The 23,377-nt window shown below is 42.3% G+C and overlaps 1 protein-coding gene across 1 annotated transcript in view; it reads left to right on the plus strand.

The window, feature by feature from the left end:
- EIF4G1 (eukaryotic translation initiation factor 4 gamma 1) overlaps nucleotides 1-23,377 on the plus strand; it is a gene marked incomplete in the record, with an annotated part of 460,856 nt that overhangs the window by 418,673 nt on the left and 18,806 nt on the right. The window contains 1 exon segment of the mRNA XM_053710345.1: nucleotides 2,261-2,342. Coding sequence (XP_053566320.1) covers nucleotides 2,261-2,342 — 82 coding nt within the window.

The following is a 23,377-nucleotide window of genomic DNA, read 5'->3' on the forward strand; positions in this document are numbered from 1 at the left end:
GAAAGGATTATCTGCAAGTTCTCTGAAGGGACAGATTTCTGCCTTGTCTGTGTTACTTCACAAAAAGCTGGCAGCTGTGCCAGATGTTCAAGCCTTTGTTCAGGCTCTGGTTAGAATCAAGCCTGTTTACAAACCTTTGACTCCTCCTTGGAGTCTCAATTTAGTTCTTTCAGTTCTTCAGGGGGTTCCGTTTGAACCCTTACATTCCGTTGATATTAAGTTATTATCTTGGAAAGTTTTGTTTTTGGTTGCAATTTCTTCTGCTAGAAGAGTTTCAGAATTATCTGCTCTGCAGTGTTCTCCTCCTTATCTGGTGTTCCATGCAGATAAGGTGGTTTTGCGTACTAAACCTGGTTTTCTTCCGAAAGTTGTTTCTAACAAAAACATTAACCAGGAGATAGTCGTGCCTTCTTTGTGTCCGAATCCAGTTTCAAAGAAGGAACGTTTGTTGCACAATTTGGATGTAGTTCGTGCTCTAAAATTCTATTTAGATGCTACAAAGGATTTTAGACAAACATCTTCCTTGTTTGTTGTTTATTCTGGTAAAAGGAGAGGTCAAAAAGCAACTTCTACCTCTCTCTCTTTTTGGCTTAAAAGCATCATCAGATTGGCTTACGAGACTGCCGGACGGCAGCCTCCTGAAAGAATCACAGCTCATTCCACTAGGGCTGTGGCTTCCACATGGGCCTTCAAGAACGAGGCTTCTGTTGATCAGATATGTAAGGCAGCGACTTGGTCTTCACTGCACACTTTTACTAAATTTTACAAATTTGATACTTTTGCTTCTTCTGAGGCTATTTTTGGGAGAAAGGTTTTGCAAGCCGTGGTGCCTTCCATCTAGGTGACCTGATTTGCTCCCTCCCTTCATCCGTGTCCTAAAGCTTTGGTATTGGTTCCCACAAGTAAGGATGACGCCGTGGACCGGACACACCTATGTTGGAGAAAACAGAATTTATGTTTACCTGATAAATTACTTTCTCCAACGGTGTGTCCGGTCCACGGCCCGCCCTGGTTTTTTAATCAGGTCTGATAATTTATTTTCTTTAACTACAGTCACCACGGTATCATATGATTTCTCCTATGCAAATATTCCTCCTTTACGTCGGTCGAGTGACTGGGGAAGGCGGAGCCTAGGAGGGATCATGTGACCAGCTTTGCTGGGCTCTTTGCCATTTCCTGTTGGGGAAGAGAATATCCCACAAGTAAGGATGACGCCGTGGACCGGACACACCGTTGGAGAAAGTAATTTATCAGGTAAACATAAATTCTGTTTTTGCATAGGAGACTGATGGACAGCAGCCTCCCGAGAGAGTTACGGCTCCTTCCAGGAGGGCTGTTGCTTCCTCATGGACATTCAAAAAAAAGCTTCTGTGGAACAGATTTGCAATGCTGCTACTTGGTCTTCTCTTCACACTTTTTCAAAGTTTTACAAATTTGACACACTTGCCTCGGCTGAGGCCGTTTTTGGGAGAAAGGTTCTTCAAGCAGTGGTACCTTCCGTTTTAGGTTCCCTGTCTTGTCCCTCCCGTATCATCTGTGTACTCTAGCTTGGGTATTGGATCCCATTAGTAATTAAGATGATCCGTGGACTCATCGGGTCTTAAAGTAAAGAAAATTTATGCTTACCTGATAAATTTTTTCTTTTTTTGACACGATGAGTTCACGGCCCGCCCTGTTCTTTTAGACAGGTTGTGGTTTATTGTAAACTTAAGACACCTCTGCACCTTGGATTTTCCTTTTTCTTCCTAACTTTGGTCGAATGACTGGAGTGGGAGGGAAGCTCTGCTGGGTGCTCTTTGCTTCCTCCTGCTGACCAGGAGGTGAATATCCCATTAGTAATTAAGATGATCCGTGGACTCATCGTGTCAAAAAAGAAACCAATTTATCAGGTAAGCATTAATTAAGTTTTGCTTAATTTCTTTGTTTCCCTTGTTGAACAAGCTAGCTGAATACATCATGTGAGCCAATGACAAGATTTCTACATGCGCAGCCACCAATCAGTAGCTAGCTGCCAGTAGTGCATTGCTGTTCCTGAACCTACCTAGGTTGTATTTACCAAAAAAATTATACCAAGAGCAAATTAGATAATAGTAACTTAGGAAGTTGTTAAAATTTGCATTCTCTATCTGAATCATGAGTTAAATGTTTTTTATCCATTTACTTGGGATGTGAAGTGGTGGTTAGCTATTTTTTATGGTGCACTTAAAATAGGACATTTTGTGGTTTACTCATTTTCTCCTAATTTACTATTTCCTCTCAGGCCAACCTAAATGATCAGCAAATTTCATCCAATACATTTGTTCGAGCTCTCATGGGTGCAGTGTGCCACTCTGCCATTGTCTGTAAGTATGCATATTATACTGGTCCCTTTTTCACCTTCGTGGACCTTGTGGTTTGTAAATTAAAGTATATTTCTCCAACATAGGTGTGTCCGGTCCACGGCGTCATCCTTACTTGTGGGATATTCTCTTCCCCAACAGGAAATGGCAAAGAGCCCAGCAAAGCTGGTCACATGATCCCTCCTAGGCTCCGCCTTCCCCAGTCATTCTCTTTGCCGTTGTACAGGCAACATCTCCACGGAGATGGCTTAGAGTTTTTTAGTGTTTAACTGTAGTTTTTATTATTCAATCAAGAGTTTGTTATTTTGAAATAGTGCTGGCATGTACTATTTACTCAGAAACAGAAAAGAGATGAAGATTTCTGTTTGTATGAGGAAAATGATTTTAGCAACCGTCACTAAAATCCATGGCTGTTCCACACAGGACTGTTGAGAGCAATTAACTTCAGTTGGGGGAACAGTGAGCAGTCTCTTGCTGCTTGAGGTATGACACATTCTAACAAGACGATGTAATGCTGGAAGCTGTCATTTTCCCTATGGGATCCGGTAAGCCATGTTTATTACGATCGTAAATAAGGGCTTCACAAGGGCTTATTAAGACTGTAGACTTTTTCTGGGCTAAATCGATTCATTATTAACACATATTTAGCCTTGAGGAATCATTTTATCTGGGTATTTTGATATAATAATATCGGCAGGCACTGTTTTAGACACCTTATTCTTAGGGGCTTTCCCAAAGCATAGGCAGAGCCTCATTTTCGCGCCGGTGTGGCGCACTTGTTTTTGAGAGGCATGGCATGCAGTCGCATGTGAGAGGAGCTCTGATACTTAGAAAAGGCTTTCTGAAGGCGTCATTTGTATCGTATTCCCCTTTGGGCTTGGTTGGGTCTCAGCAAAGCAGATTCCAGGGACTGTAAAGGGGTTAAAGTTCAAAACGGCTCCGGTTCCGTTATTTTAAGGGTTAAAGCTTCCAAATTTGGTGTGCAATACTTTTAAGGCTTTAAGACACTGTGGTGAAAATTTGGTGAATTTTGAACAATTCCTTCATGTTTTTTCGCAATTGCAGTAATAAAGTGTGTTCAGTTTAAAATTTAAAGTGACAGTAACGGTTTTATTTTAAAACGTTTTTTGTACTTTGTTATCAAGTTTATGCCTGTTTAACATGTCTGAACTACCAGATAGACTGTGTTCTGAATGTGGGGAAGCCAGAATTCCTATTCATTTAAATAAATGTGATTTATGTGACAATGACAATGATGCCCAAGATGATTCCTCAAGTGAGGGGAGTAAGCATGGTACTGCATCATTCCCTCCTTCGTCTACACGAGTCTTGCCCACTCAGGAGGCCCCTAGTACATCTAGCGCGCCAATACTCCTTACTATGCAACAATTAACGGCTGTAATGGATAATTCAGAAAATCAAAGCTCTTAACCACTTGCCGAGCTATTCATTCCATTCCTCGGCCATCAGTGGCTCAGTATATGGAGGTAATTGGACTCATGGTAGCGGCAATGGACAGTTCCTTTTGCCCGCCTACACCTCAGACCACTTCAACTATGCATGCTCAAACAGTGGAATGGGGATTATGCAGATTTGTCTCCTCAACTGCATCTGGACCAGAGATTCTCTTCTCTGGTGGTTGTTTCGGGACCACCTGTCTCAGGGAATGTGTTTCCGCAGGCCAGAGTGGCTCATTGTAACGACAGATACCAGCCTGCTAGGCTGGGATGCAGTCTGGAACTCCCTGAAAGCACAGGGCTTATGGTCTCGGGAGGAATCTCTTCTCCCGATAAATATTCTAGAACTGAGAGCGATATTCAATGCGCCTCAGGCGTGGCCTCAGCTTGCTGCGGCCAAATTCATCAGGTTTCAGTCGGACAACATCACGACTGTAGCTTATATCAATCATCAAGGAGGAACAAGGAGTTCTCTAGCGATGATGGAGGTAACCAAAATAATCCGATGGGCAGAGGATCACTCTTGCCATCTCTCAGCAATCCACATCTCAGGAGTAGAGAACTGGGAGGCGGATTTCCTAAGTCGTTAGACTTTTCATCTGGGGGAGTGGGAACTCCATCCGGAGGTATTTGCCCAGCTGATTCAGCTATGGGGCACACCAGAATTGGATCTAATGGCGGCGTCCCGTCAGAATGCCAAACTTTCTCGTTACGGGTCCAGGTCCCGGGATCCCAAGGCGGTACTGATAGATGCTCTAGCAGTGCCTTGGTCCTTCAATCTGGACTATGTATTTCCTCTCCTACGTCTGGTTGCCAGAATAAAGCAGGAGAGAGCTTCGGTGATTCTGATAGCACCTGCGTGGCTATGCAGGACTTGATATGCAGACCTAGTGGACATGTCCTCGGTTCTACCATGGACTCTGCCAATGAGGCAGGACCTTCTAATCCAAGGTCTGTTCACGCATCAAAATCTAATTTCTCTGCGTCTGACTGCTTGGAGATTGAACGCCTGATTCTATCAAAGCGTGGTTTCTCTGAATCGGTCATTGATACCCTGATTCAGGCTAGAAAGCCTGTCACCAGGAAGATCTATCATAAGATTTGGCACAAAAATCTTTATTGGTGTGAATCCAAAGGTTACTCGTGGAGTAAGATTAGGATTCCTAGAATATTGTCTTTTCTCCAAGAAGGTTTGTAGAAGGGATTATCAGCTAGTTCCTTATAAGGACATATATCTGCTTTGTCTATTCTTCTACACAAACGTCTGGCAGATGTCCCAGACGTTCGAGCATTTAGTCAGGCTTTGGTCAGAATCAAGCCTGTATTTAAACCTGTTGCTCCGCCATGGAGCCTAAATTTAGCGGAGAGGTCAGAAGGCTACGGCTACCTCTTTCCTTTTGGCTGAAAAGCATCTTCCGTTTGGTTTATGAGACTGCTGGCCAACCGTCTCCTGAAAGAATTACTGCTCATTCTACTAGAGCTGTGGCTTCCATATGGATTTTAAAAATGAGGCTTCTGTTAAACAGATTTGTAATGCGGCGACTTGGTCTTCGTTTCATACTTTTTCCAAATTTTACAAATTTGATACTTTTGCTTCTTCGGAGGCTATTTTTGGGAGTAAGGTTCTACAAGCAGTGGTGCCTTCCATTTAAGGTCCCTGTCTTGTCCCTCCCTTCATCCGTGTCCTAAAGCTTTGGTATTGGTATCCCACAAGTAAGGATGAATCCGTGGACTCAATACATCTTACAAGAGAAAACATAATTTATGCTTACCTGATGAATTTATTTCTCTTGTGATGTATCGAGTCCACGGCCCGCCCTGTTTATTAAGACAGGCATATATATATTTTTTATTTTTAAACTTTCAGTCACCATTTCGCCCTATGGTTTCTCCTTTTTCTTCCTAGCCTTCGGTCGCATGACTGGGGGGTGGAGCTAAGGGGGGAACTATATAGGCAGCTCTGCTGTGGGTGCTCTCTCTGCCACTTCCTGTAGGGGAGGAGAATATCCCACAAGTAAGGATGAATCTGTGGACTCGATACATCACAAGAGAAATAAATTCATCAGGTAATATAAAGTACTTTATAGATAGTGTGCAGTTGTTATCCGTTAAAGCCAGTTAGGGACAGATATTTAGCAAACTTCGCATTTCAAGTTCTGAATATTACAATTTGCTCAATTTTCAGAGCAACATTCAATGAAAAGGGGACAAAATACAGTAAATAATGAAAATCTGTTGCAAAGTAGTTTCATTATGCATAACTAATCATTTTAACATTAATTGCTTGCATCTATGTATCTCTCTAAAACCCTATGTTAGAGATTGTTTATAAATAGACTTATAACTTCTTTTATCGAATGTTGAATCATAGTACTAAAGCATTAGAGGCACAAAACCAGAAATGTAAAAGGCCCTGTGCAGATTGTATTTCAATTGGTTTATACTTTCCATGGTTTTATGCAATGGGCTTTTCCTGATTATATCCTCAACCCGCCCTGCTGGCATTTTTTTCTTTTGTGAAGCTGGGTGGCACAGCTGTGCAGTGTTCTTTTATTGGAAATAAAGGCACTCTGCCTCCACTGAAGCCTTTGTATTGTAAGCAGTGATGCTGTCATACTAAAGTAAATAGGAGTGCTTTAGACTCAGTTCCCTTATTACTAGAGGGATACTGTAGGTAATGTGCATCACTGATTAAGACCAAGTATTTTATTTAAAAAAAACTTTTACATTTTACCATTTTATCTTAGCATTACATTGTTAATAAATGGATGCTATTAGTCTTGGTTTGCAACTGGAAAACCTCAAATACTTGGGTCAGAACCCCTCCTCCTGCCCTTATTATTATTATTATTATTATTATTATTAATATAAATTTATTTTCACCAGTTCCATAATTGTGTTAATGCTACTCTGGCAGTTTTGTAGTAATTGCTCACTCAATGGCAGATGATTTTTGATAGACTCTTTGCTTTCTAGTGGTTTGGCTGGGCAGTTTACTGTGCCTTTTACAGGAAGGGAGATTTCAGAGTCTTCCCAAATGTGTCAAGATTCGCATTATTGCCATGATTGCATATCATGTCACTAGAGTACATTATCAATATATAATTATTTTATCGGCCATCCTACATCTGTATGAATGGTCTCTCCATCCTTACCCTTTCTGTGTATTCTTGGCTTAACCAGCACCTGACCAATGCTGACCATTATGGATCATTTGATGCTGTTTTGGTGCAGAACCGTTGGTCATGAATTTTTTTACTTGATGTGCTGTCAACATGAATTTTAGAACATAAAACTCTTTAATGGTGATTGTATTTTAAAAAAAAAAAAAGATGTGAGTGAGAAGTGGGCAGGAGGAGGGGTTCCTGTTCCAACATGATTAAAGGGACAGTCTACAATAGGATTTTTGTTTTAAAAGATAATCCCTTTATTATCCATTCCCCAGTTTTGCATAACCAACAGTTATTTTAATATACTTTTTACCTTCTATCTAAGCATCTTCTGACAGCCTCTGATCACATGACACTTGACTTGCATTTAGTACTGTTGTGCTAAATCTTAACTCCTCATGCATGAACAAAATTTTATCCATATTGCCCACTTGAACTAGCAGTGTCCTGTTCTGAAAAGCTAATAAAAACATAAGAGGCTGACTATAGTGTCTTAGAAACAGCAGAAATTGAGGTTTAAACGTTATAAAGGATATTAATATATTAATGTTGGTTGTGCAAGCTGGGGAATGGTTAGTAATGGCATTATCTATCTTTTTAAACAAAAAAAATTTAGTGCAGAGTTTCCAAGTGGTTCAACCCACTTGTCACTAATCCTCTTGCTTGTGCTTTCAGAGTCCAGAAAGAAGTTAAACATCTTATTCACAGTAGTAACTTGACTTTGTGTATGTGTGTATATAAGTAGTTGTAGATCCGCACTTGCTGGACTTTTAAATAAATATCTTAGTGAATAGTGACGTTTTGGGGATTAAACCAAACTTCTTCAATATGATTTATTTCCTTGACACATTGGCAGTGATTTTTTTTTTTTTTTTTTTTGTGTTTCATATGCGTGAAAGAAGAGTATCACAGATGGAGGGGTAGGGGTTGTGTTCAAGTTTAATAAATATTTGTTATTTATGATCCTGTGTTTCTACTTTTCTTGGTTTACAATGATATGCTTGTTTATATACATGCGATGTATCATGCGATTTAATATGGACCTCCAAACCAATAGTTTAACGAGCACAGGGTACTTGTATGTGGTTGCCAGCCCCCTGGTGTGCTGATAGGAGTGTACTAGAGATTTACAGTGCTCTAATTCACTGAGCTCTGGTAGCAGGAATTCGCCTCTATTGGATCACAGGCAGATGTCTCAGGTTCAGGTAGCAGCGTTTCAATAATAAAAATGGTATCCTCATTGAGAGTTGTGGAGAGGAGCTGCCAAATTTGGGGACCTCTGGGAGTTAGAATATTCGATCACATCCATAAGATCCAATATAAAGACTTTATTGCATATATATATATATATATATATATATATATATATATATATATATATATATATATATATATATACATACATTTTGGTATTTGAGCATTAGCACCCTCTAGGGATACCAATATTTTGGTTCTCCGTTTTCTCTTGTAAGGTGTATCCAGTCCACGGATCATCCATTACTTGTGGGATATTCGCATTCCCAACAGGAAGTTGCAAGAGGACACCCACAGCAGAGCTGTCTATATAGCTCCTCCCCTAACTGCCATATCCAGTCATTCTCTTGCAACTCTCAACAAACATGGATGTAGTAAGAGAGAAGTGGTGAAATGTAGCTGTTATTTTACTTCAATCAAAAGTTTATTATTTTTAAATGGTACCGGAGTTGTACTATTTTGTTCCAGGCAGAAAATAGAAGAATCTGCCTGTGATTTATATGATCTTAGCAGGTTGTAACTAAGATCCACTGCTGTTCTCACACATGACTAAAGAGAGAGAGGGGGAATGGCGTGCAGGTTATCCTGCTATGAGGTATGTGCAGTTAAGATTTCTCTTGTTAAGTGTATCCAGTCCACGGATCATCCATTACTTATGGGATATTAACTCCTCCCCAACAGGAAGTGCAAGAGGATTCACCCAGCAGAGCTGCTATATAGCTCCTCCCCTAACTGCCATTACCAGTCATTCTCTTGCACCCAACGAATAGATAGGATGTGTGAGAGGACTGTGGTGATTATACTTAGTTTCATACCTTCAATCAAAAGTTTGTTATTTTATAATAGCACCGGAGTGTGTTATTCCTTCTCTGGTAGAATTTGAAGAAGAATCTACCTGAGTTTTTCTATTATTTTAGCCGGAGTAGTTAAGATCATATTGCTGTTTCTCGGCCATCTGAGGAGAGGTAAACTTCAGATCAGGGGACAGCGGGCAGCTTAATCTGCAAAGAGGTATGTAGCAGCTTATTATTTTCTGACAATGGAATTGATGAGAAAATTCTGCCATACCGATATAATGTAAACTCAGCCTTAAATGCAGTAGCAGCAACTGCTATCAGGCTGTCATGTATGTATATTTTACACTTCAGTATTCTGGGGAATGGCACTTCACTGGAATTATACTGTATGCATAAAACTTTAGCCTAATTTGCATGGACTAGCAACAGGCTTTTTAATAACACTCAATTTATTAATGTTAAACGTTTTTTGCTGGCATGTAAAATCGTTTAATTTTCTGAGGTACTGGGTGAAAAAATGTTTTGGGCACTATTTTTTTCCACTTGGCAGTCGTTTTATTTAATTTATGACAGTTTACTGATCTCTCTCACTGTTATGTGTGAGGGGGAGGGACCTTTTTTGGTGCTTTTGCTACGCATCAAAAAATTCAGTCAGAAGTTTGTCTTCCCTGCATGATCCGGTTCATCTCTACAGAACTCAGGGGTCTTCAAAACTTGTTTTGAGGGAGGTAATCACTCACAGCAGAGCTGTGAGATTGTAGTTGACTGTGATAAAAAAAACAAAAACGTTTATTTCTGTATTTTTTTTTTTTTCTGCTATCAGGGTTAGTTATCCTTTGCTAATGGGAGCAATCCTTTGCTAAAATTGTGTTTTTTACAAAGATTTGATGCTATAACTTTTCAGTTTATTAATTTTCAACTGTCATAACTTTTTCTGTGCTTCTTATAGGCACAGTACGTTTTCATATTATAGTAAATTACTTGAAAAGTATTTCCAAGTTGCTAGTTTATTTGCTAGTGTGTTAAACATGTCTGATTCAGAGGAAGATATCTGTGCTATATGTGCTAAAGCCAAAGTGGAGCCCAATAGAAATTTATGTACTAACTGTATTGATGCTACTTTAAATAAAAGTCAATCTGTACAAATTGAACATATTTCACCAAACAACGAGGGGAGAGTTATGCCGACTAACTCGCCTCACGTGTCAGTACCTGCATCTCCCGCTTGGGAGGTGCGTGATATTGTAGCGCCGAGTACATCTGGGCGGCCATTACAAATCACATTACAGGATATGGCTACTGTTATGACTGAAGTTTTGGCTAAATTACCAGAACTAAGAGGTAAGCGTGATCACTCTGGGGTGAGAACAGAGTGCGCTGATAATATTAGGGCCATGTCAGACACTGCGTCACAATTTGCAGAACATGAGGACGGAGAGCTTCATTCTGCGGGTGACGGTTCTGATCCAAACAAACTGGATTCAGATATTTCAAATTTTAAATTTAAGCTGGAAAACCTCCGTGTATTACTAGGGGAGGTGTTAGCGGCTCTGAATGATTGTAACACAGTTGCAATACCAGAGAAAATGTGTAGGTTGGATAAATATTTTGCGGTACCGGCGAGTACTGACGTTTTTCCTATACCTAAGAGACTTACTGAAATTGTTACTAAGGAGTGGGATAGACCCGGTGTGCCGTTCTCACCCCCTCCGATATTTAGAAAGATGTTTCCAATAGACGCCACCACACGGGACTTATGGCAAACGGTCCCTAAGGTGGAGGGAGCAGTTTCTACTTTAGCTAAGCGTACCACTATCCCGGTGGAGGATAGCTGTGCCTTTTCAGATCCAATGGATAAAAAGTTAGAGGGTTACCTTAAGAAAATGTTTGTTCAACAAGGTTTTATATTGCAACCTCTTGCATGCATTGCGCCTGTCACGGCTGCAGCAGCATTTTGGTTTGAGTCTCTGGAAGAGACACTTGAATCAGCTCCATTAGATGAGATTACACACAAGCTTAAATCCCTTAAGTTAGCTAACTCATTTATTTCAGATGCCGTAGTACATTTAACTAAACTTACGGCTAAGAATTCCGGATTCGCCATTCAGGCACGCAGAGCACTGTGGCTAAAATCCTGGTCAGCTGACGTTACTTCTAAATCTAAATTGCTTAATATACCTTTCAAAGGGCAGACCTTATTCGGGCCCGGGTTGAAAGAAATTATCGCTGACATTACAGGAGGTAAAGGCCATGCCCTGCCTCAAGACAGAGCCAAACCTAAGGCTAGACAGTCTAATTTTCGTTCCTTTCGTAATTTCAAAGCAGGAGCAGCATCAACTTCCTCTGCACCAAAACAGGAAGGAGCTGTTGCTCGCTACAGACAAGGCTGGAGACCTAACCAGTCCTGGAACAAGGGCAAGCAGGCCAGGAAACCTGCTGCTGCCCCTAAGACAGCATGAATCGAGGGCCCCCGATCCGGGAACGGATCTAGTGGGGGGCAGACTTTCTCTCTTCGCCCAGGCTTGGGCAAGAGATGTCCAGGATCCCTGGGCGTTAGAGATCATATCTCAGGGATACCTTCTAGACTTCAAATTCTCTCCCCCAAGAGGGAGATTTCATCTGTCAATGTTGTCAACAAACCAAATAAAGAAAGAGGCGTTTCTACGCTGCGTACAAGATCTTTTATTAATGGGAGTGATCCATCCGGTTCCGCGGTCGGAACAAGGACAAGGGTTTTACTCAAATCTGTTTGTGGTTCCCAAAAAAGAGGGAACTTTCAGGCCAATCTTGGATTTAAAGATCCTAAACAAATTCCTAAGAGTTCCATCGTTCAAAATGGAAACTATTCGGACAATTTTACCCATGATCCAAAAGGGTCAGTACATGACCACAGTGGATTTAAAGGATGCTTACCTTCACATACCGATTCACAAAGATCATTACCGGTATCTAAGGTTTGCCTTTCTAGACAGGCATTACCAGTTTGTAGCTCTTCCATTCGGATTGGCTACGGCTCCGAGAATCTTCACAAAGGTTCTGTGTGCTCTTCTGGCGGTACTAAGACCGCGAGGAATTGCGGTAGCTCCGTACCTAGACGACATTCTGATACAAGCTTCAAGCTTTCAAACTGCCAAGTCTCATACAGAGTTAGTACTGGCATTTCTAAGGTCGCATGGATGGAAGGTGAACGAAAAGAAGAGTTCTCTCTTTCCACTCACAAGAGTTCCCTTCTTGTGGACTCTTATAGATTCTGTAGAAATGAAGATTTACCTGACAGAAGACAGGTTAACAAAGCTTCAAAATGCATGCCGTGTCCTTCATTCCATTCAACACCCGTCAGTAGCTCAATGCATGGAGGTGATCGGCTTAATGGTAGCAGCAATGGACATAGTACCCTTTGCACGTCTACATCTCAGACCGCTGCAATTGTGCATGCTAAGTCAGTGGAATGGGGATTACTCAGACTTGTCCCCTACTCTGAATCTGGATCAAGAGACCAGAAATTCTCTTCTATGGTGGCTTTCTCGGCCACATCTGTCCAGGGGGATGCCATTCAGCAGGCCGGACTGGACAATTGTAACAGAGGCCAGCCTACTAGGTTGGGGCGCTGTCTGGAATTCTCTGAAGGCTCAGGGACAATGGAATCAGGAGGAGAGTCTCCTGCCAATAAACATTCTGGAATTGAGAGCAGTTCTCAATGCCCTTCTGGCTTGGCCCCAGTTAACAACTCGGGGGTTCATCAGGTTTCAGTCGGACAACATCACGACTGTAGCTTACATCAACCATCAGGGAGGGACAAGAAGCTCCCTAGCAATGATGGAAGTATCAAAGATAATTCGCTGGGCAGAGTCTCACTCTTGCCACCTGTCAGCAATCCACATCCCGGGAGTGGAGAACTGGGAGGCGGATTTCTTAAGTCGTCAGACTTTTCATCCGGGGGAGTGGGAACTTCATCCGGAGGTCTTTGCCCAAATACTTCGACGTTGGGGCAAACCAGAGATAGATCTCATGGCGTCTCGACAGAACGCCAAGCTTCCTCGCTACGGGTCCAGATCCAGGGATCCGGGAGCGGTTCTGATAGATGCTTTGACAGCACCTTGGACCTTCGGGATGGCTTATGTGTTTACACCCTTCCCGATGCTTCCTCGATTGATTGCCAGAATCAAACAGGAGAGAGCATCAGTGATTCTAATAACGCCTGCATGGCCACGCAGGACTTGGTATGCAGATCTAGTGGACATGTCATCCTGTCCACCTTGGTCGCTACCTCTGAAACAGGACCTTCTGATCCAGGGTCCCTTCAAACATCAAAATCTAATTTCTCTGAAGCTGACTGCTTGGAAATTGAACGCTTGATTTTATCAAAACGTGGTTTTTCTGAGTCAGTTATTGATACCTTAATACAGGCTAGGAAGCCTGTTACCAGAAAGATTTACCATAAGATATGGCGCAAATACTTATATTGGTGCGAATCCAAGAGTTACTCATGGAGTAAGGTTAGGATTCCGAGGATATTGTCTTTTCTACAAGAAGGTTTAGAAAAGGGTTTATCCGCTAGTTCCTTAAAGGGACAGATTTCAGCTCTGTCCATTCTTTTACACAAACGTCTGTCAGAAGTTCCGGACGTTCAAGCTTTTTGTCAGGCTTTAGCTAGGATCAAGCCTGTGTTTAAAACTGTTGCTCCACCATGGAGTTTGAACTTAGTTCTTAATGTTTTACAGGGGGTTCCGTTTGAACCCCTTCATTCCATTGATATCAAGTTGTTATCTTGGAAAGTTCTGTTTTTAATGGCGATTTCCTCGGCTCGAAGAGTCTCTGAGTTATCTGCCTTACATTGTGATTCTCCTTATCTGATTTTTCATTCAGACAAGGTAGTTCTGCGTACTAAACCTGGGTTCCTAACTAAGGTGGTCACTAACAGGAATATCAATCAAGAGATTGTGGTTACATCTTTGTGTCCTAATCCTTCTTCGAAAAAGGAACGTCTGCTACACAATCTAGATGTAGTCCGTGCCCTGAAATTTTATCTACAGGCAACTAAGGATTTTCGACAAACGTCTTCCCTGTTTGTCGTTTATTCTGGTCAGAGGAGAGGTCAAAAAGCTTCGGCTACCTCTCTCTCCTTTTGGCTTCGTAGCATAATACGGTTAGCCTATGAGACTGCTGGACAGCAGCCTCCTGAAAGAATTACAGCACATTCTACTAGAGCTGTGGCTTCCACTTGGGCCTTTAAGAATGAGGCTTCTGTTGAACAGATTTGCAAGGCTGCAACTTGGTCTTCTCTTCATACTTTTTCCAAATTTTACAAATTTGACACTTTTGCTTCTTCGGAGGCTGTTTTTGGGAGAAAGGTTCTTCAGGCAGTGGTTCCTTCCGTATAAAGAGCCTGCCTGTCCCTCCCGTCATCCGTGTACTTTAGCTTTGGTATTGGTATCCCATAAGTAATGGATGATCCGTGGACTGGATACACTTAACAAGAGAAAACATAATTTATGCTTACCTGATAAATTTATTTCTCTTGTAGTGTATCCAGTCCACGGCCCGCCCTGTCACTTTAAGGCAGGTAATTTTTCCATTAAACTACAGTCACCACTGTACCCTATGGTTTTCCTTTCTCTGCATGTTTTCGGTCGAATGACTGGTAATGGCAGTTAGGGGAGGAGCTATATAGCAGCTCTGCTGGGTGAATCCTCTTGCACTTCCTGTTGGGGAGGAGTTAATATCCCATAAGTAATGGATGATCCGTGGACTGGATACACTACAAGAGAAATAAATTTATCAGGTAAGCATAAATTATGTTTTTTCTAGAAGATGTGAATGCTAGAAAATGCTGCTGATGCCAGATTTATGTAAGGTAAGCCGGAATGCAGTGTGATTTAATAGCGACTGGTATCATGCTTATTTTCTGAGGTAATACTCTTTTATGTTTGTAATATAAAACGTTTGCTGGCATGTTTAAACGTTTTTATATATACTTTGGTGATAAAATTTTATTGGGGCCTAGTTTTTTCCACATGGCTGGCTTAAATTTGCCTACAAACAGTTTCCTGAGGCTTTCCACTGTGTAACAATGAGTGGGAGGGGCCTAATTTAGCGCTTTTTTGCGCAGTAACTTTTACAGACTGAGACATCCAGCTTCCTCCACGGGTCTTCTGAATGCTATATGACATCTCTAAAGGGCTCTTGGGCTTTCCAAAATAGTTTTGTTGGGAAGGTAGGCCCACAGCAAAGCTGTGGGAGTTTGGTATGACTGTTAAAAAACGTCTAGATCGTTTTTTTTTATCCGGTTTTTGAACTAAGGGGTTAATCATCCATTTGCAAGTGGGTGCAATGCTCTGTTAGCCTATTATACACACTGTAAACATTTAGTTTGATTTACTGCCTTTTTTCACTGTTTTTCAAATTCTGACAATTTGTTTCTCTTAAAGGCACAGTACCGTTTATTTTATATTTGCTTGTTAACTTGATTTAAAGTGTTTTCCAAGCTTGCTAGTCTCATTGCTAGTCTGTATAAACATGTCTGACATAGAGGAAACTCCTTGTTCATTATGTTTAAAAGCCATTGTGGAGCCTCCTCTTAGAATGTGTACCAAATGTACTGATTTCACTTTAAGCAATAAAGATCATATTCTGTCTTTAAAAAATTTATCACCAGAGGAATCTGACGAGGGGGAAGTTATGCCGACTAACTCTCCCCACGTGTCAGATCCTTTGACTCCCGCTCAAGGGACTCACGCTCAAATGGCGCCAAGTACATCTAGGGCGCCCATAACGTTTACTTTACAAGACATGGCGGCAGTCATGGATAATACACTGTCAGCGGTATTAGCCAGACTACCTGTATTTAGAGGAAAGCGAGATAGCTCTGGAGTTAGACGAAATACAGAGCATACTGACGCTTTAAGAGCTATGTCTGATAATGCCTCACAATATGCAGAAGCTGAAGGAGAGCTTTGTTCTGTGGGTGATATTTCTGACTCAGGGAAGATGATGCAACCTGATTCTGATATTTCTACATTTAAATTTAAGCTTGAACACCTCCGCGTGTTACTCAGGGAGGTTTTAGCTGCTCTGAATGACTGTGATACAATAGCAGTGCCAGAGAAATTGTGTAGACTGGATAAATACCATGCAGTGCCGGTGTGTACTGATGTTTTTCCAATACCTAAAAGGTTTACAGAAATTATTACTAAGGAATGGGATAGACCAGCCGTTCTCTCCCCCTCCTATTTTTAGAAAAATGTTTCCAATAGACGCCATCACACGGGACTTATGGCAGACAGTTCCTAAGGTGGAGGGAGCAGTTTCTACTCTAGCAAAGCGTACTATCCCTGTCGAGGTTAGTTGTGCTTTCTTAGATCCAATGGATAAAAAGTTAGAGGGTTACCTTAAGAAAATGTTTATTCAACAAGGTTTTATCCTACAGCCCCTTGCATGCATTGCTCCTGTCACTGCTGCTGCGGCGTTCTGGTTTGAGTCTCTGGAAGAGGCTCTACAGGTAGCGACTCCATTGGATGACATACTTGACAAGCTTAGTGCACTTAAGCTAGCCAATTCTTTTGTTTCTGATGCCATTGTTCATTTGACTAAACTAACGGCTAAGAATTCTGGTTTTGCTATCCAGGCGCGCAGAGCGCTATGGCTTAAATCATGGTCAGCTGACGTTACTTCTAAGTCTAAGCTGCTTAACATTCCCTTCAAGGGGCAGACCCTATTTGGGCCTGGTTTGAAGGAGATTATTGCTGATATCACTGGAGGAAAAGGTCATGCCCTTCCTCAGGATAGGTCCAAATTAAGGGCCAAACAGTCTAATTTCTCCTGTTAAGTGTGGTCAGTCTACGGGTCATCATTACTTCTGGGATATTAACTCCTCCCCAACAGGAAGTGCAAGAGGATTCACCCAGCAGAGCTGCTATATAGCTCCTCCCCTCTACGTCACACCCAGTCATTCTCTTGCACCCAACTAATAGATAGGATGTGTGAGAGGACTGTGGTGATTATACTTAGTTTTATACCTTCAATCAAAAGTTTGTTATTTTATAACAGCACCGGAGTGTGTTGTTCCTTCTCTGGTAGAGTTTGAAGAAGAATCTACCTGAGTTTTTTGTATGATTTTAGCCGGCGTAGTTAAGATCATATTGCTGTTCTCGGCCATCTGAGGAGAGGTAAACTTCAGATCAGGGGACAGCGGGCAGGTTAATCTGCAAAGAGGTATGTAGCAGCATATTATTTTCTGACAATGGAATTTGACTGAGAAAATTCTGCCATACCGATATAATGTAATCTCAGCCTTAAATGCAGTAGTAGCAACTGGTATCAGGCTGTCATGTATGTATATTTTACACTTCAGTATTCTGGGGAATGGCACTTCACTGGGATAATACTGTATGCATAAGACTTTAGCCTATTTTGCAGTGACTAGCAACAGGCTTTCTAATGTCATTTCATTTATTTGATGTTAAACGTTTTTGCTGGCATGTTAAATCGTTTAATTTTCTGAGGTACTGGGTGAAAAAATGTTTTGGGCACTGTTTTTTTCCACTTGGCAGTCGTTTTATTTAATTTAAGACAGTTTACTGATCTCCCTCACTGTTGTGTGTGAGGGGGAGGGGCCTATTTTGGCGCTTTTGCTACGCATCAAAAAATTCAGTCAGAAGTCTCTTGTCTTCCCTGCATGATCCGGTTCGTCTCTACAGAGCTCAGGGGTCTTCAAAACTTATTTTGAGGGAGGTAATCACTCACAGCAGAGCTGTGAGGTTGTAGCTGACTGTGATAAAAAACGTTTATTTCTGTACTTTTTTCTGCTATCAGGGTTAGTTATCCATTGCTAATGGGGGCAATCCTTTGCTAAAATTGTGTATTTACCGTAAAAGATTGATGTTATAGTTTCTCAGTTTATTAGTTCTCAACTGTCATAACCTTTTTCTGTGCTTCTTAAAGGCACAGTACGTTTTCATATTATTTGTAAATTACTTTGAAAAGTATTTCCAAGTTGCTAGTTTAATTGCTAGTGTGTTAAACATGTCTGATTCAGAGGAATATCTCTGTGCTATATGTGCTAAAGCCAAAGTGGAGCCCAATAGAAATTTATGTACTAATTGCATTGATGCTACTTTAAATAAAAGTCAATCTGTACAAATTGAACATATTTCACCAAACAACGAGGGGAGAGTTATGCCGACTAACTCGCCTCACGTGTCAGTACCTGCTTCTCCCGCTCGGGAGGTGCGTGATATTGTAGCGCCGAGTACATCAGGGCGGCCATTACAAATCACATTACAGGATATGGCTAATGTTATGACTGAAGTTTTGGCTAAATTACCAGAACTAAGAGATAAGCGTGATCACTCTGGGGTGAGAACAGAGTGCGCTGTTGATAATAGGGCCATGTCTGATACTGCGTCACAGTATGCTGAACATGAGGACGGAGAGCTTCAATCAGCAGGTGACGGTTCTGATCCCAATAGAATGGATTCAGACATTTCTAATTTTAAGTTTAAACTCGAAAACCTCCGTGTACTGTTAGGGGAGGTTTTAGCAGCTCTAAATGATTGTAACACCGTTGCAATCCCAGAGAAATTATGTAGGCTGGATAGATACTATGCGGTACCGGCGAGTACTGACGTATTTCCTATAACTAAGAGGCTTACAGAGATAATTGCTAAGGAGTGGGATAGGCCCGGTGTACCCTTCCCCCCCCTCCTGTGTTTAGAAAAATGTTTCCAATAGACGCCACCACACGGGACTTATGGCAGACGGTCCCTAAGGTGGAGGGAGCGGTTTCTACTCTGGCTAAGCGTACCACTATCCCGGTGGAGGATAGCTGTGCCTTTTCAGATCCAATGGATAAAAAGTTAGAGGGTTACCTTAAGAAAATGTTTGTTCAACAAGGTTTTATATTGCAACCCCTTGCATGTATTGCGTCTGTCACGGCCGCGGCCGCTTTTTGGTCCGAGTCCCTGGAAGAGACTCTTGACTCAATAACTATAGATGAGATTTCAAACAAGCTTAAGCTAGCTAATTCATTTATTTTGGATGCCGTAGTACATTTAACTAAGCTTACGGCCAAGAATTCCGGATTCGCCATTCAGGCACGTAGAGCACTGTGGCTAAAATCCTGGTCAGCTGACGTTACTTCTAAATCTAAATTACTTAACATACCTTTCAAAGGGCAGACCTTATTCGGGCCCGGGTTGAAAGAAATTATCGCTGACATTACAGGAGGTAAGGGCCATGCCCTGCCTCAAGACAGAGCCAAACCTAAGGCTAGACAGTCTAATTTTCGTTCCTTTCGGAATTTCAAAGCAGGAGCAGCATCAACTTCCTCTGCACCAAAACAGGAAGGAGCTTTTGCTCGCTACAGACAAGGCTGGAGACCTAACCAGTCCTGGAACAAGGGCAAGCAGGCCAGGAAACCTGCTGCTGCCCCTAAGACAGCATGAATTGAGGGCCCCCGATCCGGGAACGGATCTAGTGGGGGGCAGACTTTCTCTCTTCGCCCAGGCTTGGGCAAGAGATGTCCAGGATCCCTGGGCGTTAGAGATCATATCTCAGGGATACCTTCTGGACTTCAAATACTCTCCCCCAAAAGGGAGATTTCATCTGTCAAGGTTGTCAACAAACCAAATAAAGAAAGAGGCGTTTCTACGCTGTGTACAAGATCTTTTACTAATGGGAGTGGTCCATCCGGTTCCGCTGTCGGAACAAGGACAAGGGTTTTACTCAAATCTGTGGTTCCCAAAAAAGAGGGAACTTTCAGGCCAATCCTGGATTTAAAAATCCTAAACAAATTCCTAAGAGTTCCATCGTTCAAAATGGAAACTATTCGGACAATCTTACCCATGATCCAAAAGGGTCAGTACATGACCACAGTGGATTTAAAGGATGCTTACCTTCACATACCGATTCACAAAGATCATTACCGGTATCTAAGGTTTGCCTTCCTAGACAGGCATTACCAGTTTGTAGCTCTTCCATTCGGATTGGCTACGGCTCCAAGAATCTTCACAAAGGTTCTGGGTGCTCTTCTGGCGGTACTAAGACCGCGAGGAATTTCGGTAGCTCCGTACCTAGACGACATTCTGATACAAGCTTCAAGCTTTCAAACTGCCAAGTCTCATACAGAGTTAGTACTGGCATTTCTAAGGTCGCATGGATGGAAGGTGAACGAAAAGAAGAGTTCTCTCTTTCCACTCACAAGAGTTCCCTTCTTGGGGACTCTTATAGATTCTGTAGAAATGAAGATTTACCTGACAGAAGACAGGTTAACAAAGCTTCAAAATGCATGCCGTGTCCTTCATTCCATTCAACACCCGTCAGTAGCTCAATGCATGGAGGTGATCGGCTTAATGGTAGCGGCAATGGACATAGTACCCTTTGCACGCCTACATCTCAGACCGCTGCAATTGTGCATGCTAAGTCAGTGGAATGGGGATTACTCAGACTTGTCCCCTACTCTGAATCTGGATCAAGAGACCAGAAATTCTCTTCTATGGTGGCTTTCTCGGCCACATCTGTCCAGGGGGATGCCATTCAGCAGGCCAGACTGGACAATTGTAACAGACGCCAGCCTACTAGGTTGGGGCGCTGTCTGGAATTCTCTGAAGGCTCAGGGACAATGGAATCAGGAGGAGAGTCTCCTGCCAATAAACATTCTGGAATTGAGAGCAGTTCTCAATGCCCTTCTGGTTTGGCCCCAGTTAACAACTCGGGGGTTCATCAGGTTTCAGTCTGACAACATCACGACTGTAGCTTACATCAACCATCAGGGAGGGACAAGAAGCTCCCTAGCAATGATGGAAGTATCAAAGATAATTCGCTGGGCAGAGTCTCACTCTTGCCACCTGTCAGCAATCCACATCCCGGGAGTGGAGAACTGGGAGGCGGATTTCCTAAGTCGTCAGACTTTTCATCCGGGGGAGTGGGAACTTCATCCGGAGGTCTTTACCCAAATACTTCGACGTTGGGGCAAACCAGAGATAGATCTCATGGCGTCTCGACAGAACGCCAAGCTTCCTCGTTACGGGTCCAGATCCAGGGATCCGGGAGCTGTTCTGATGCTTTGACAGCACCTTGGACCTTCGGGATGGCTTATGTGTTTCCACCCTTCCCGATGCTTCCTCGATTGATTGCCAGAATCAAACAGGAGAGAGCATCAGTGATTCTAATAGCGCCTGCATGGCCACGCAGGACTTGGTATGCAGATCTAGTGGACATGTCATCCTGTCCACCTTGGTCTCTACCTCTGAAACAGGACCTTCTGATCCAGGGTCCCTTCAAACATCAAAATCTAATTTCTCTGAAGCTGACTGCTTGGAAATTGAACGCTTGATCTTATCAAAACGTGGTTTTTCTGAGTCAGTTATTGATACCTTAATACAGGCTAGGAAGCCTGTTACCAGAAAGATTTACCATAAGATATGGCGCAAATACTTATATTGGTGCGAATCCAAGAGTTACTCATGGAGTAAGGTTAGGATTCCTAGGATATTGTCTTTTCTACAAGAAGGTTTAGAAAAGGGTTTATCCGCTAGTTCCTTAAAGGGACAGATTTCAGCTCTGTCCATTCTTTTACACAAACGTCTGTCAGAAGTTCCGGACGTTCAAGCTTTTTGTCAGGCTTTAGCTAGGATCAAGCCTGTGTTTAAAACTGTTGCTCCACCATGGAGTTTGAACTTAGTTCTTAATGTTTTACAGGGTGTTCCGTTTGAACCCCTTCATTCCATTGATATCAAGCTGTTATCTTGGAAAGTTCTGTTTTTAATGGCGATTTCCTCGGCTCGAAGAGTCTCTGAGTTATCTGCTTTACATTGTGATTCTCCTTATCTGATTTTTCATTCAGACAAGGTAGTTCTGCGTACTAAACCTGGGTTCCTACCTAAGGTGGTCACTAACAGGAATATCAATCAAGAGATTGTTGTTCCATCTTTGTGTCCTAATCCTTCTTCGAAGAAGGAACGTCTGCTACACAATCTAGATGTAGTCCGTGCCCTGAAATTTTATCTACAGGCAACTAAGGATTTTCGACAAACGTCTTCCCTGTTTGTCGTTTATTCTGGTCAGAGGAGAGGTCAAAAAGCTTCGGCTACCTCTCTCTCTCTTTGGCTTCGTAGCATAATACGGTTAGCCTATGAGACTGCTGGACAGCAGCCTCCTGAAAGAATTACAGCACATTCTACTAGAGCTGTGGCTTCCACTTGGGCCTTTAAGAATGAGGCTTCTGTTGAACAGATTTGCAAGGCTGCAACTTGGTCTTCTCTTCATACTTTTTCCAAATTTTACAAATTTGACACTTTTGCTTCTTCGGAGGCTGTTTTTGGGAGAAAGGTTCTTCAGGCAGTGGTTCCTTCCGTATAAAGAGCCTGCCTGTCCCTCCCGTCGTCCATGTACTTTAGCTTTGGTATTGGTATCCCAGAAGTAATGATGACCCGTGGACTGACCACACTTAACAGGAGAAAACAAAATTTATGCTTACCTGATAAATTCCTTTCTCCTGTAGTGTGGTCAGTCCACGGCCCGCCCTGTTTTTTATGGCAGGTCTAAAAAAAATTTTTAATTATACTCCAGTCACCACTGCACCCTTTGGCTTCTCCTTTCTCGTTGGTTCTTGGTCGAATGACTGGGTGTGACGTAGAGGGGAGGAGCTATATAGCAGCTCTGCTGGGTGAATCCTCTTGCACTTCCTGTTGGGGAGGAGTTAATATCCCAGAAGTAATGATGACCCGTGGACTGACCACACTACAGGAGAAAGGAATTTATCAGGTAAGCATAAATTTTGTTTTTTGTGCCTTTCGAAACTTCAAGGCAAGTGCGGCATCAACTTCCTCTAATGCAAAACAAGAGGGAACTTTTGCTCAGTCCAAGACGGTCTGGAGACCTAACCAGACCTGGAACAAGGGTAAGCAGACCAAAAAGCCTGCTGCTGCCTCCAAGACAGCATGAAGGAACAGCCCCCTATCCGATAACGGATCTAGTAGGGGGCAGACTTTCGCTCTTCGCCCAGGCGTGGGCAAGAGATGTTCAGGATCCCTGGGCGTTGGAAATTATATCCCAGGGATATCTTCTGGACTTCAAGGCTTCCCCCCCAAAAGGGAGATTTCACCTTTCACAATTATCTGCAAACCAGATAGAGGCATTCTTACACTGTGTACAAGACCTCCTAGTTATGGGAGTGATCCATCCAGTTCCAAAGGAGGAACAGGGACAGGGATTTTACTCAAATCTGTTTGTAGTTCCCAAAAAAGAGGGAACCTTCAGACCAATTTTTGGATCTAAAGATCTTAAACAAATTCCTCAGAGTTCCATCATTCAAGATGGAGACTATTCGTACCATCCTACCTATGATCCAGGAGGGTCAATAC

Source organism: Bombina bombina, chromosome 4 (assembly GCF_027579735.1).
Source record: "Bombina bombina isolate aBomBom1 chromosome 4, aBomBom1.pri, whole genome shotgun sequence".
In the NCBI taxonomy this organism is placed as follows: Eukaryota; Metazoa; Chordata; class Amphibia; order Anura; family Bombinatoridae; genus Bombina; species Bombina bombina.